Raw genomic sequence first — 15,576 nt, forward strand, 5'->3', positions numbered from 1 at the left:
CCGTTTTCATGTTTGAAGAAGGTGGCTAGTTTGATAGAGCCTGGTGATTATTAACACAGTAAGTTGAGGTTGGAGGCAGTAAGCTCCAACCTATGTGAATCACATACTGACAACAGGACACTGAAAATATTTCCAGTCAAAGTAACAACATAACAAGAAAGTTATTCTATGAAAAGGTCAATAAACTTTTATACGAGACTTTGAGTCTCGTACTCAAAAAAATCTTTTTGATTATGTTCCAAGCACGTTTGACAATGGAATGTTATCTGTGGCACACCACCTCGTACTTACAACTCTACAAGCTAAAAATAGTTTTAGTGAATCTTCATCATGTGCAGAACAACCCAGTCCAGGTTTCACACGTCCATCTGCTATGGTTTTCGTGCTTGTCTCCAAAAAGCATTGACATTTCTTTTTTGCTTACAAGAAAATGAAGAAAATAAATCTCAAACTGTAAAATCGTACACACAGAGCAATTTGATAGCACAGATGTAACTTTGGGAATAATTATTTTGGAGTTTTAGATGGCTTCACTCGAACTAGCAATTAGCATCTACAGCGACCAATAATCTGGATTAATATTTACTGAAGACCCAAAGAGGATTATCTACTGCAAGTAATGCACTCATTCCTTCTAACAAAAAAAAAAAAATGTTATACCCTTAGACTTCCCGTAATCACAGCTAGATATATTCAGGAAAAGCAAGGCAGATGTTAGACACGATGTGTGTGTCCTGTCAATGATCACCTATTTGCCCCCCCAAAGCAGAAGCAGCAGCTGTGGGAGGGTTGAGAAGCCCACTGTTCCGACTTCACTTTGCAAGATCATAGTAGACTGGTCTTTGCTGGATAGCTTCCATACTCTCCTCAGTTGTCAAATATGTCTGTCATTTATGAGGAAGCAAGACAGTTTTTTTTTTTTGTAATAGTCAAAGTGCTTGTGAAATTGAGTTCTAATTCTTTTTAAATAATGTCATCTAAAAACAGACTTGGGTGTAAAACAAGTCTACGCACGACATCTGAATCTGCCTCCTCAAAGTCACTTTCTTGGGTGAAATAATGGGAAGTTTCCATCTTAACTTTGCATCACTCTGGTAAACGTCTTTCGCTGCACACACCATTAAAGGAGGCGTCCCTTAGGAGCTTCTTTCCAGACCACTAATATAATTTCTGAAGCCGTGCTGGAGAAAGCAGCCCCAGAGCAGGCCGCTGTTGGATGAAATAAGCGGTGCCGTCATCTCTCAGAACGAACACTTTCAACCACTCTGAGCAAAATGTGCAGGCATTTTTCTAATCCACCCACTGCCACTGTCCCTCACACAGCCATGAGTAATGGATTAATTGGGTTACTCTAAGTGTTGAAATACAAAAAAGAAAAAAAAAAAAAAAAAAAGGAGAGAGCGAGAGGGAGGATGTGAAGACAAGGAGAAGGAGGGAGGAGGACAGAGTGGGGATAAATGGATTAATCACAGCTTGATGGAATGACAGGATCAATGAGCTAAGGAGTGAGTGAGTGTAGGAGCTCCAAAGGCTAGGGCCCACTCACACATAGTACGCCACGATCTGTCCCCACTGTTTAATTACAACAATCTCCCCAGCAGCACGGTCACTCAGCAGTGGCTGGAGTGCTTAATGCTGTGATTAAAGCTCTTCACAATGAAATTAAACTCCAACCACCAGCATTTGTTACAATGGTCAGCCCACCTCTGCACTGCCTCCGCAATGAGGGGGCCCCTGATGAAGGCTTGCACTTCCTTTGTCTGCCTCTTCCCTCCGCTGCCTCATTTTGTTTTGTTTTTTTTGTTTTTTTGCTTTTTCTCTTTCTAACACATTTCTCACTTGTCTCTTTGGATCTCTCACCAGGTGCTCAGTAATGGCAACACCTTGCAGCTGAAGGCTGTTACCCAGGAGGATGCTGGAACATACACCTGCAAGGCCATTGTTCCTCGTATAGGCGTAGCAGAAAGAGATGTCACTCTAACAGTAAATGGTGAGTGACTTCTTCAGAAAATGACTGCACAGTCACAATGTATTGTTCCATAGCAAAACTTTGGGATACTTTGGCATTTGCAAATTATACTTTTTAAGTTTTTTTTTTTTTTCCCTGTAACTTTTCACCAAATTACAAATTGATTATTTCTTTGTGCTTTTTCATTAAGTTCACTGCAAATAAAAGAAAAAAAAAGGGTTGGGTAAAAAGTTAATGCTGTATTTTGCAGATTAAAATATCACAGGTACCAGGAGGTCAAAGTCTGATGACCAATAATTTATTAGGGCAGGTGGATGGAGTGAGTACAAGGGAAGGCAAATTTATTTGTATAGCACATTTTGTGTACAAGAAAATTCAAAGTGCTTTACAGAAAATGTAAAGTGTTTGAAAACAGAGTGAAAGTCGCGGCCTGTCTCACTTCTTCAGGAAGACAGTTCCAGACTTTAGGAGCATAATGCTGACATACAGCCTCGAGGCGTTTAGTTCTGACTCTGGGCACCAGTAGGAGGACCACTACCTGACGTTCTCAGAGTCCAAGCTGGTTCATAGGGTTCCAGCACGTCGGATGTAGTTTTTGCATGAGACAACAAAGGCACTTGTAAGCAAGTAGAGCTGTTTTAAAGTATCCTCTGTGCAACAGGAATCCAGTGTAGAGATCTGAGCACTGGACTAATACGGTGGCATTTCCTGGTTCTAGTGAGAACTCTTGCAGCAGCATTCTGGATGTTCAGCAACTTTGTTACAGCTTGTTTAGAGCCCAGTGAACAGGCCACTTCAGCAAATTTAGTGGCTACACAGAAGACGAACTCTGGAGCACACAACCCATTAAAGAGGACCTGGCAACAGCCATTTAAAGACACATCATCTACAATACCTATGTAAAAAAAATACTCTGCATGCCCACTGAAGTAGTTGACCAAGTTAACTAAATTAATTGTATTGCAGTCAGTCACTTTTCTAGATTCCTGTAGCAGTTATGCTACTTTGCTAATGTTAGCATACATAAAAAAAACATCAGAAGGGGATTTATTTAAGCTCTGCCATTTTTCCTTTCTGACGTACCCTATAGTAATAATAAAGCCAAAACTATTTTTTAGCAACGATAAAAATACCCGTTTTTTGTGGTTCCTTTTGCTATTAAACAAATAACCATACCTTTTTTCATTTCTTCTCTGTCCATCATTCTTTTTCGCACCAGGTCCGCCTATCATCACAGCAGACGCAACGCAGCATGCTGTCAAGCATTCCAAGGGCAAACTGGAGTGCCGGGTGGGAAGCAGCCCTCCACCTGATAAGATTGTAAGCAAGCTTCTTTACTTGTGTTCATGTTCTCGTTTTTAGAGGGATAACACAATGTTCCTCTTTGCCACACCCAAATGAGAGAGAGCAGCCAGAGGAATGCTAGCCTTGACCTCAGCATTGCACTTTTGCCTTAACACACCTCTACTTCACTTGTTAAAAGATACACACTTGGGCACACATATTTATGGCTGTAATTGCAGAGAGAGGCTGAAAGGATTGCAGAGTTGGGGGAGTTGCAGACAACGAGCTTTTTACAGGATTTGCCAAACTACATTCAATTAGCAGCCCAAGGGGCATCACTTAGCTGACCCTGTTGAACTGCTGGGTTGGAAGAGAATAATTAGGGCGTGTGGAGGAATGAGAGACAGGTGCCCTGCTGGCCTGATGGTGGAGACGGCAGAGTGGAGCCTTATTTCGTAGCGCAGCCTCCTAAACCTCTTTAGGCCTCACCTGCAGGGCAGACGTGGATGGTAGGTTAAACATGAGCCTGTGAGCCACAGAGCACCTTGGAGGTCAGCAGAGGGAAAGCAGAACAAACAGAAAAACTGGTTTTCTGCCGGTGGCAGGCAGGGATCTATAAACAAGTGTGCATCCCTTTGCTTTGGTCATTTGCTGAGAGATTCATCACACACGAAAAAAAGCAATTTACTACCCGTTGTTTACCCTCCACAGGTTTGGACCTTTGGAGACATGAGTCTGTCCTCTGGTTCCTCTGGTCGATACTCGGTGCAAACTGTGACCACTGACCATGGGGTCCTTTCCTCTCTTGTCCTGTCCGAGACTTTGGTGCAGGATTTTCAGATGCGGTACAACTGCACCGCTTGGAACCGCTTTGGCACCGGCACTGCCCTGGTCACACTGAAGGAGCAAGGTAAACACAGACAGCAGCTCTGCACAAAAGGTTACAGTGATATTACTATAGTTATGACTCATAAATCACTTGAGCAGAACTGGCTCAATGAAGTGAAATGGCTTCTGCTTTGTCAAGGTGGCACATAATGACCAAAATGAATCAGCCATGCCCAGTGTCTCCAGTATAAATTTATATACATTATAAAAACTTTTTTTTGGAGATTCTGTCATGTGATTTTTAAAGACGTTCTAATTAGATAACATCTAACTACAACATCTAGCTAACTTGCCTTAGCTAAATTAAACTCAGGCAATATAATTTAATCAGTAGATGGGTATGTTAATGATTGTGTTTGCCACATAATATGTAGATCGATTAGGGAACAAATGTGTTTGTGGTTGGGGTTATAGTCTTCATCACCATATCATAGCTCAGAAAAGCTCAGAAAAATAAGGCAGTAAATCCCCTGAAGTGGTCTTAAAATTAACCACTAGTACCACTTGAGCAGTGACTCTGGTAACCTTCGCTGCAGCAAACGCCAAAAATAAGGTCCTCGACAGTAATTTACATCAATGTATCAGAGCGAGGGTCTCCAGAGAAAGGGGCAGCAGTATCTCCTGGAATCTCTAATTAGATTACTGTCTATTGCTTCATTGCATGTCAGGCCTTGTTACCCTTCCATCAGAGAGATTAGAGACAATAGCCATGCTGCAAGATGCCGAATTGTCCACATGAGCATATGCTACAGAAGCTGTGAGAGGACTGAGGCGTGCCGTTTATGGATTTATAGCCATAGTGGGTTTAAGGGATTAGCAAGGCAAATGAATGAAGTCTCTGTAATTCTTCCATTTTAATTTTCCTCATTTGTTCTGCACATTTTTAACATCTAAATATGCTCTTTTCTTCCATCTGCCCCTACCCTCTTTTTTTTTTTTTTTTTTTTTAGAGGGAACAGTTTCTGCAAATATAAAAAAACAGTGTAACATTTACTTTTTTTTTTTCTTTTTTTTACAGAGGCCCTCCCTATGTTGATGATTGTCGGCGGAGCAGTAGGTGGAGGTTGTGTCCTGCTCATCTGTGTAATCACACTCGTCTCCCTCTGCTGCCGACACACAGGCAAAGGTGAGCTCAACGGTTAGTATGGGCAAGATGGGAAACTCTTCAAATCAAACAATTGTTTTGTTTTTTTTTCTCTTCTGAACAGTGAAGGTTTTCTTGTGGCTTTATATTAAAACACTTAAAACGATATGTAAATTTAGAAACTTGCCATGACGTGTCAAGTAAAAACCCTTTTCAATTCCCACAGGTAAGAGATGCACTCGACTTTCCAAGAGTGATATCAGGGTTCAGATTGTTCACAGCGATCACAACGCTACTCGTGGCAACGATGATGAGGAGGATGTCAAAGAACCAATGGTAAGTTTGATTTTTTTTTTTTTTTTTTTACCTTCTCTGTGTGTCAGACAGTGATGGGAACTAGAAAGACAGGGGTTACATTAACATTGAAGCAGAAACTTCAAACTTTTCTTTTGTTCCTATTCAAGCAAGGTCTTGTTCGTTCTTGTAATTCTTTAGAAATGCTTGGTCTTCCCTCAGGCTCCCAACAGCAGCGAGTCTCCAGGGACATCTCGCACAGAACACAGTGACCTCCTGGAGGAGGAGGATGACGAAAGATCGGACATCAAGGTAAAACTTAAAAGACTTGAAAAGACACTTTCGGTATAGCAAGTAAACTGTCTTGAAAAAGTGTTCATACCCATTTTCCACATTTTATTATGTGACCATAAACTTCAATAATTTCATTATCCTGTCGATAATAATTTGGAGTGTTCAATCTGATAGACTGGATAATAGCCACAGCTGCCCTGTGGGCTATCTTGGTCAGGGACACAACCACAGAGGCTGACAGAGTGGGGATCAAACTGGCAACCCACCAATTGCTGGACAAACTCCCACCACCATTGCCACGATGTTGCGTTTTCAGCCCAACAGCAAATAAAAGCACCATGTTATCACATAGTGTTAGTGGAAAATCATGTTGCTGTTAGACCTAATTTTGTGGGACAATAAATAATGTCTTTACTCTATCAAACAGAGTATAGTCTTGAGTTGTACTGAGTAGGTTCTAGTTGAAAAGGGGCATCAATAGTAAGTGAACCCAGAGGAAGACCTGTTTCAGGCTGTAAAGGTTGTGAAACTGATCTACAACACAAGGGTTTGCGGTTATAACATGAAAAAATGTGGACCATGTACATTTTTGTTTTTTCAGCCTTTGCACATGAACAAAACATTTTGTACATATTTTACATTATTGATTTACATTCCCCTGTCTTAATCATAGGACCCCACCAACGGATATTACAATGTCAGGGGCCACGATGACCGTCACATCCGCAACAGTGGCTTCTCAGAGTACGTGCCCAACTCCCGGCCGGTCTACACGCCATCACAGCTGCCTTCTCCAAGCCCCATGTACGGCCAGCATGGCTCTCAGCCCCGTATCTACGAGTTCTCCCACCGATACGCCACTAATACTGTGAGTCGATCTTCGTATGAACAGCAGCCACCAGCCCAGCAGCAGCAGCCACAGTCGCCCACCCAAACAGCTACCATATATCCCACAGATCCCCTCTACAGTGGCTCAGCCTACCTTCCTGCCACCTACGGTCGTGCCTTCACCAGTTATGTCAAGCCGGCTTCCTACGAGAAGGTTGATGCATACGACCAATCAGATCAGGCCAGCAAGGTATCAAGCTCATCTCGTTTCTCCTACGCCTCCTCTCAAGTGTCCTCCCAGCAGTCTGACTATGGCCGGCAGACTCAACGCATGCAGACTCATGTCTGATTGAACAGAAAAAAAATGTTAACAGCAAAATAGAAGTGAGTAGATACCACATTTGTGGCTGAACTAACATGAAAAGAGACTTTGTTTACTCACACGGTCCTGCAAGGATTTGCGTGGACAGTCTTGGGATAACCTGTGATGGATGCCAAGATGGAAAATCTAGCAGTGTGTGATACCTCACCAGGTTTTAATTTTCTGAACATGAAAATGGCCAACTGGAACAATGCTACATCTCAGCTGGCATATCCTTTAACCTGCATTCCAGTACTTAACTTTGAGTCAACACTAAATGTCAAAAATGACCTCATGGAGACTGGGAAAGAAGATCTCACAAAGCTAAAACATGTTCAAGGAAAAAGAAAAAAAAAAACAATATGAACAGCCTTGTGTTGTCTGTCATTTGGTGTCTTGTTGGCATGCGAAAGCAATTCTAAGCACATTCGTGTTTCTATCATTAACAAAAGACAGCTATTGACAAAGACAGGCTTATCCTATACTGCACAACAGGCTAGCTGTACTGACCAACAAGTGCTGCAGGCGCTGTACTGTATGAGGCGTAATCACTGGAATACATCTGAACTTAGCCGTGTTCCTGAGGCGTCTTCTGATAATAACAGGTTTTGGACATCAAAGTGTTGTTCGCCAGCGGATAACACAGAAATACAAGGGGAATGTGTGTACAGTATATATTAACTATGTTGTACAAGTTGGACAAGGTTAGGCCATGAAATTCCAAAGATGGAAAGAACTGTATGGGGAAAAGTATGGGCCAACGCTTGAGGTGGGGGGGGGGGAAGCAACTTTGTTTTCTGATTGTAAAACAAATGGTAAGATCTTAAAAGAACAATCAAAAGTGGTGTTGAGGGAAATGTTGGCAATCTTGAACATTAAACACACTTGAACATGACGTCAACTTCTGGAGGCTCAGACGGGATAAGTGATGCATCAGTGGTGGTCCTAAAGTGGACCGTTTAAAAGTTTTACAACTCAATCGAATTGTCTCAACATGTTTACAAGAACCAGTACTACCCTGAAACACTGCGCATCTGTACAAACGGCTCTTGCTCTCTCTCTCTCTGTTGCATGCAAACGATGTGTCTTGTGACAAATTTTCAGCATTTATATTCATCTCCATTTCATGTTGAGCGTATCGGATTCTCCGCACCCAATCCCATTGCGTCTCACAACCTGGATGTTTTCCGTACTGCCATTTGTCTATGCGAGCTAGTGCCAGGGCAGCCTGACGAGAGAACAAAATGTCGCTGAAAGAGAGGAGGCCAACATCATCGCTTGTCTTTTATTTTTATATTTTATATAAGCCTTAAAGTACAGCTTGTGAGCTGCTCTATTGTAAAGTATCTTTATATACATATGTAATCTGTCTTTTGTTGTTTTTTTGTTGTTTTTTTTGTGGCTATCACAGAATTTCACATCGGAGTTGTTCAATCATCGAATGCAGTTGAAATGCTCATTTTCTTTCATTTGAACACAACTAATTGCCATTTCTTTGTTCATTCTTATATTAATGTATTAAGAATTTTATTTGCTAGAAATGAGCTATTGTTGCTTGTACCTTTGTACACATATTTATATTTAAATAAAACCATTTCCAATAAAGAAGCAGGCTCCAGTGAATCCTGGAAGTTATTCAGCTACGGCTTCACATCGACAAACAAAGCATCCCATGTAGCAAAAGTGATGAATACATAAATTAGCAGCACTGTCTATGTTGATTTTCCAATTCTCCCACTGCTGCTGTGACTTTAATGAAGACAGATGAGACAGTAGATCCCCCACCACCCCCACTATATGTGTATCCACCTCCTGAAGTCAACATGCCCATTTGGTAGGGTAATAAGATAGAGCTGTGACAAAGGAAGGTATTATTTGACAATATGAGCTTGTCTTGTCACCACAGTTCCCCAGGTATGCAGGCTGCTCACGACAGGGAGGAGAGGTACATCCTCATTACAATTCCACTGTGAGAAGGTATGAGCTCTCCCAACACATGCATTTATTATGTACAACATAATCTACAAAACAAGACAGTGTCAAAGACGGGCAAAGCAGGTGATGCGTTTCGAAACTACACAATCAGATAAAAGGGGTTTATTAACATAGTTCTTTAATATGAAAAACATAAAAACAAACCGATAAATAATAGAAATTCAGAAGCCCAAGTCAGAGCATTTAGAAACAATATACAACTTAAAACCAGTCTCCCATCTAAGCACGGCTTGGTAATTAGAATCAAGGTATACAGATGCTATATCTCAACATCCTGCAGCTTAAAACGTGCTAAAATGTTTATATTTAAATAAAACCATTTCCAATAAAGAAGCAGGCTCCAGTGAATCCTGGAAGTTATTCAGCTGCGGTTCAAAGGCCATTTCTTGACATGCCAAACAAAGTGCCCCAGTATTAATTGTATTCGGGAATATTTCAAAAAGTAAAGTTAGCGACCTCCTTTACCTGTTGCTGTGCTTCACCCGTCAGTTGGCTGAAAAAAGGCCATGACTTTTGAAAAATAGACAAAAACTTGAAGAGCAACACTCATAGTTTTTGTTAAACCTACAATTGGCAAACTATGGATAGAATTGATGTTGAATAAGCGACTGCCTGGTGGCTAAACAGACACTCCTGGTAATTAACCAACTTGACGTAATTTCAGTATCACAAAGCAGAACACCAAAATGTATAACATAAGCCTTTGAAAATTGCTTATGTTGTAAGCTATTTTAGCTGGTGTTTATATTTTGTTTAGCTTTGTCTCCAAATTAAAATGATTAATAAATTACCTACATACCATTATAACAAAAGGTGACTTAGTATTGTTTAATTAAACCCAGCTCCGGCTTCATGTTTAGTGTTTTTGTCCTACTGGATGGTATTGCTCTTCCCTAGTCTCAAATCTAAACTGACACCGGCACCGCCCCCTTGCGGAAGTGCAGCAACAAACAGTATTATTATGGCACAGGTACTGGAACTTAATGGCATCTACCGGACCACAGTCCAGTCCGGTAGATGGCGGTAAATGCACCTTAAGTTGGTTGCCATCCGCCAATAAAACACAAAAGAAGAAGAATGACTTAACGCTTTACCCGAGACTTTTGTCTCATTAGCAAAATGACTCAGGTGCTCGTTTGAGAATTTGCACAAATAAAATCAAGCATAAGTGGCTTCACGTATGATCTTTGATTTGACTATCAAAAAGTGTTGCTACGACGAAAAAAAAAGGGATGAACTTTTACCTTCGTGCAGATGAACATGGGGTAGTTGCGGTCATCAGTTTCATTCATTTGGACATGAGGTCGGCTACAGGCCTTCATCCATCTCTTGCATTATTCCAGACTGCGTTTGGGGTTTGGAAATGTAATAAATTGTAGTCCGTCCTCTGGATAACGGCTGCTGGGATGTTCCCCACGGGCAACGTACGACCACAATTTCCTATTATTTTCCCCGAAATCTCCATGACGTCAGCACGTTAGCAATGACGAACCCCAGCACCATCGAGGCAGGTTCAGTTCCTCCAGATAAGGAACACGTGCTTCCAGACAAATTGCGACCGCCGGTTGTCACGTGCTTAAAAACGCCCTAGAATGATTGACAGGTGACGTCATGTTAATTACCTCCATCTGTCTCCCCCATAACTCCAACCAACTTCCCCATTCCTGTGGAAGACGGTAACTTAGAGCATGATGCTGCTGCTGCCATGGTTTACTATAGGGGTTGAACATCGGGGGTGATGTATCAGTTTCCCCCCCATACAAAGCATTTTGGATGATAATGTTTCTTTGTTCAAGTGTGAACATTGGCAGATTAAATTCTGAAAGTTAATTTAGGCCCCATCTATACGTTTTAAAATTAGGACCTTGCATCATTTTTGGTCTATAAACACATTGTCAAGCAGAATTAAAGTTGAAGCATCTTTTTGGTGAGGTTTAAAGGAAAAAAAAGTCAGACAAAGATAGGGATATTTGCTTTAATTTACAGCCAATGTGTCTTAAAGAGAGAATTACACACCAACCCATGCCTAGTCCTCCCCAATACTTTTTGCAAAGAATACACATTCACACCTTTGGTTTTGCTAGTTTATCCCAAAACAAGTCAGGCTTAAAATTGGTTATCCTGTCAAATTGGTTTTGAGTAGAAATACTATTGGCTGTGGGTTAATCTCTTGGGCGTCTGTAACAAAAGACACCTGTCATCCTGAGCTTTAATCATAGACTTGGTCTGCTAAAACCAGCTGGATCCTCCACCCACCAATTTATATATAACATACTTTAAAATACTTATAAATTTAGACAAAAGCCAGTAACCATGGAGATATAAAAACAGGAAAATAATTATGGGGAAAAAAACACACAAACACACACACACACACACACACACATTCCAGTACCATTATTCAAGAACTGCTGTGATATTTTTGCCTAGTTTGGCCCACCACTAACAAACCTGGCATACTTTAACCATTGGCCATTTTCCAAAGCAAATCACAGGCTTTTAGATTGATTAATGCAATTTCTGCCTTCCATTGCAGCCAGCTCCTGGTATTTATGCAATCTAAGCATAACATGAAAATGACTGTACATAAATGGTGTTAGTCCATTTTTCCTTATTGGATATTTGAGTTTTACCTTGCCCCCCACCTGCCCCACTCCACCCATTCCCCCTCAAATGTGTGGTTTTGTTTATATTTTAAGTTAAATTCTAAAGCTATGAAAGAATGGTGGAACATTAACTGCATGTCGGGAAGTGAGATCAAATTAGTTTGGGTATAGGAAATGGAAAAATCTTACAAATAAAATTCACTAATGGCACTGTACACAAAGAAAATCTGTTTTTAAAAAGCCAAGTAAAACATTTAAAAAGTTAAACCAAACAACCAATGGGCGAAAAAGTATCCCCAAATCATACATATTTCATTTTTTGTACACACTGTGGCTTGTATCCATCAGTTAAGTATTGCTTCAATAGATGGCAGCATGACACACTGCTAAGAAACACCTTTAGAAAATGTACAAAACTTGAGTCTGTGGAGTTCCTGTGGGAGGTTGGCAACCACATAAAGTGCTTAAAGTCATTCATGTGAACAGCTGGGCCCATGCAACAGTATGCTCAGCCGGCTGCTAAGAATAGATAAAACTCAGAAAGACTTGGCCTGAACCATGCTAAAATGTTCTGTTTCCAGCATTTCTAGCACTGCAATCTTTCCTGCTCCTGCTGCTGCTCCACACATCATGTTCATCAAATGTTTGTCTCCTTTTTGATCCATTCTCGGAACATGGTGACGCGGGTGTAGACTCCGGGCTTGTTCCGACGGCCACAGCCCTCGCCCCAGCTCACAATGCCGGCCTGGAACCACTTCCCATTCTCCTCCTGGCACGACAAAGGGCCTCCAGAGTCTCCCTGGTGAGCGCCACAGGTGGGCAAGTAAAATCATCACGATTGTGTTAGGTTGTGATGGCACAGCAATTACAAAGGTGTGAAAACTTCTCGCTTTCCTTTCCAAAGGAAAATTTTGCACGGTCTCACCTGGCAAGCGTCGACTCCTCCTCTCAGGAATCCGCTGCAGAGCATCCTGGAGGTGACCTGTTGTTCAGTTATGACCTGGTTGCACACTGTGTCATTGATGATTTTCACTGTTGCTTCCTGCAGCATAGATGGCAGCGAAGCTGCAAAAATGATAAGAGAGAGGTCAGCAGCTCTGGCCATGTTAGCTTATTGTTCATGGCCAACATTAAAGGCGTCAATGGCCTGGATTAGAGGTTGCTAACAGAGGGTTATGAAACGTCCCTTCGGAGTGGGAGTTCATGTTGACTTATGGATACAGAGGATGTCTCTTAAGTGAATGGAGCAGATCAGAAAAAAAGGTAAGGCAAAAGGGAAGCGTGACAAAGCAGCAGTAAAGTGTGTCATGTTGGGAGACATGGGAAACAATACGAGCGACAGTATAGGGGAGGAAGGAATCATGATTAGGTGAGATGGAGATGAAGGAAAGTCAATGGCTTTAGGAAACACCACAAAGAAAAAATATGATGAAAGGCTAAATTAGCCATAACTGAGAGCCAAAAACATTATTCAAATTTGCAATAATAAAAAGTAAGGAAAAGAAGAATATGGCCATAATCCTACAGAGAATTCTTACCAGTAGCTCCTTCCCGGAGTGCGCCCCAGCCCGTGACAGAGCAGGACAATCCGGCAAGGAAGACATGGGAGGGAGAGGGAAGGCAAATCGGTTGGATGGTGTTGCTCCACGTCAGCACCTCTTCGAGCTCCAGTAGTGCAATGTCATAGTCATGTGTAATTTCATTGTAATCCGGGTGAGGAATGATCCTCTTCACCTTACGGCGCTCAGCGACCTCTGTCATATATTGGTTCTGCAAACCACTGTATGTAAGCCAGTTTTTGGGATCACTATGGCTGTAAAAGCATAAGAAACATGAAGTAAATCATTTTCTGTGCCTTGCAAAAGTATCCACATCCATTGTGTCACAGTTCCCAACCCTGGCCTTAAGTCTTTCCAGCATCAAGAAAGGTTTCTTCCAGGAATTCACTGCTTTAACTTCTTCTATCTTCCCATCAACTTTAAACAGTGGAACAGGTTACATTAATGTACAGAGTTACATTCACCGTCCAGCTCTGGGGCCACCCTTAGCTCACCTTATGGATGAAACCAAGTGAGGCGAATTTAGCTTTTTATTTGTTGCAATCTGTACCCTCCCTAAAGGGTAGTCTAATCAGTTTCAGTCTGTTTATGTTTGACTGCCGGCAGTCACACGTAAACATGGCTATGTAAGCTACAGTATGTGTGTGTAAGCAGTTAAAAGAGGCTAAAAGAGATAGAGGAAAAGATAGAACCTACAACAGAGTGTTAGAAAGATTAGGCCCAATTTCAAGGAGTCAAATTACGAAGTCAAATCTCTTATGTTGTGTGAAATGTATAGCATTTTTTTATCACTGAAGGTTAACGGTTACTTAATTGTGTTATAAAATGGCACTATGTGCCTAAAAACTCATTGCCCCTTGAAAGAAAAACATCCCCACAGCATACTGCTGCCACTCCCGAAAGGTATAGATTTTGTTCCACCCTGACCATAAAGGCTAAATTTGTGGAATGCATAACAAACGGATTTGCTGTGAACAGAATCTTCAACTTGAACTGTGAATCTCTGCTGTTTTTCTCTCACATGTATGCTCTGCTTGCACAGTTCAGGTAGATGGTGAGCTCTTGGTAGTTTTTCCATTTGTGTTAAGTTTCTGGGAACTTTCTGGGACCATCTGAAAAAACTAGTGCTTTGGGAGATGTTTATAGCTTACGTAGGATAAAGTTTTATAACCTTGCCCCTTAACTTCTTCACAATTTTTTTACTTGGTCTTCATAAAACTATCTGTTCATCAATGTTCTTAGTACACTTCTGAGGTCTTCATAAAAGTGTTGCATTAACGTGGGATCAAACTATGTGCATGTAGATTGTTTGCTAATTAGGAGACTTGACTGTTTGTTGCACTGGATTTAATTTAGGCTTACAGTAAAGCAGGCCTGAAAGCAAGGGGTCGATGTTTGCCTCCGATACATATTTTCAAAAATATATAGAAAGCCATGTATCATTTTTATGTTGTGATATGTTGACCTACAACATATCACAACAAAATGTTTTGAATGAGATTTTGATCATGTAAAAAGTTCAAGGGCATCGTTTTTATGCAAATAAATGTGTGCTGTATGCAATGCTTGCACTAAGGTCACTAAATGGATGTGAAACTGACTCAATGTCTCACAATATTAATATTCAACACCTTGCGATGGTTATGTCCTAATTAACTTAACCATTTCAGCATTGTACACAAGTCTGAAAAGAAAAAAATCAAGCTCCGCAGCCGTCATAAATGAATGTATTATGACCGTGTTCAAGCTGAACAGAATGGTTAGTGCACCACCAACAGGCTGCTGAGGTGAACACAGTAAGAAATGCTGATTTGTAAGGGAGAGATGCTGTATTTGTTGTAGACTGCTAGTATTTTTCTTTCCAGTTGAATCCACCTTGGAAAATGTTAAGGTATGATGTGAAGAGAAGATCTGAAAAGTTGCTTTGTTTTAGCTCTGTGCATTCCTGTAGGTGCAAGACATCTGTGACTCACTCTGGGGTCAAGTTGTTGACGAAACAGTGAGCGGCGGACAGGAGCCACCTCTCTGAAATGATTGAGGCGCCGCACTGATGGCTAAACTGCAGGAAGTGAAGGCTGACCTGCCAGGGCCACGCCCCAACATCAGCGTTCTGCCCTCCCACGATGCGGTTCATCTTGTAAGGCCTGGTGCCGCAGTCTGGAATGCAACAGAGAAAGGTTTCAGAGAAGAAATGAAAAATGCTATCTTCATCCATTCTATGGTGAGGGGGGGAAAAAAAGCAGAAAATTAAACTGTCTTTATTGAACACTGACACAATCCCAGTCATTGCTGTTGAGTTCTTAAATCCCAATGAGATAAGTCAGTAAAAATTTGTAAATAAAAATTAAAATAAAATGCAGATGCCCACACACATATATACATATATATATATATACATATATATATATATATAT

At 41.2% G+C, this 15,576-nt stretch overlaps 2 protein-coding genes and 1 long non-coding RNA gene across 6 annotated transcripts in view; 1 reads left to right on the forward strand and 2 right to left on the reverse strand.

Moving 5' to 3' along the window:
• Positions 1–8,607, forward strand: part of kirrel3l (kirre like nephrin family adhesion molecule 3, like) — a 45,037-nt gene extending 36,430 nt beyond the window's left edge. Inside the window, exons 9-15 of one of the 2 annotated variants that reach the window (XM_007559502.2) lie at positions 1,864–1,990; positions 3,189–3,289; positions 3,965–4,163; positions 5,160–5,279; positions 5,452–5,561; positions 5,742–5,831; positions 6,487–8,607. In XM_007559502.2, coding sequence (XP_007559564.1) covers positions 1,864–1,990; positions 3,189–3,289; positions 3,965–4,163; positions 5,160–5,279; positions 5,452–5,561; positions 5,742–5,831; positions 6,487–6,990 — 1,251 coding nt within the window. In that variant the 3' untranslated portion in view covers positions 6,991–8,607. The remainder of the gene's footprint in view (positions 1–1,863; positions 1,991–3,188; positions 3,290–3,964; positions 4,164–5,159; positions 5,280–5,451; positions 5,562–5,741; positions 5,832–6,486) is intronic. The other variant, XM_007559503.2, reaches the window with a different exon arrangement.
• LOC107837017 (uncharacterized) overlaps positions 1–10,540 on the reverse strand; it is a 42,969-nt gene extending 32,429 nt beyond the window's left edge. For both annotated transcript variants that reach the window (XR_001662990.1, XR_001662991.1), the window contains exon 1: positions 10,242–10,540. This is a non-coding gene — a long non-coding RNA (uncharacterized LOC107837017). The remainder of the gene's footprint in view (positions 1–10,241) is intronic.
• Positions 10,541–10,953: 413 nt separating this feature from the next.
• st14 (ST14 transmembrane serine protease matriptase) overlaps positions 10,954–15,576 on the reverse strand; it is a 25,812-nt gene continuing 21,189 nt past the window's right edge. For both annotated transcript variants that reach the window (XM_007559505.2, XM_007559504.2), the window contains exons 16-19: positions 15,136–15,319; positions 13,142–13,416; positions 12,529–12,668; positions 10,954–12,402 (exon numbers count right to left, since the gene is read on the reverse strand). In XM_007559505.2, the coding sequence (XP_007559567.1) occupies positions 12,241–12,402; positions 12,529–12,668; positions 13,142–13,416; positions 15,136–15,319 (761 nt within the window). In that variant the 3' untranslated portion in view covers positions 10,954–12,240. The remainder of the gene's footprint in view (positions 12,403–12,528; positions 12,669–13,141; positions 13,417–15,135; positions 15,320–15,576) is intronic.

Source organism: Poecilia formosa, unplaced genomic scaffold (genome assembly GCF_000485575.1).
Source record: "Poecilia formosa unplaced genomic scaffold, Poecilia_formosa-5.1.2 Scaffold105, whole genome shotgun sequence".
Lineage (NCBI taxonomy): Eukaryota > Metazoa > Chordata > Actinopteri > Cyprinodontiformes > Poeciliidae > Poecilia > Poecilia formosa.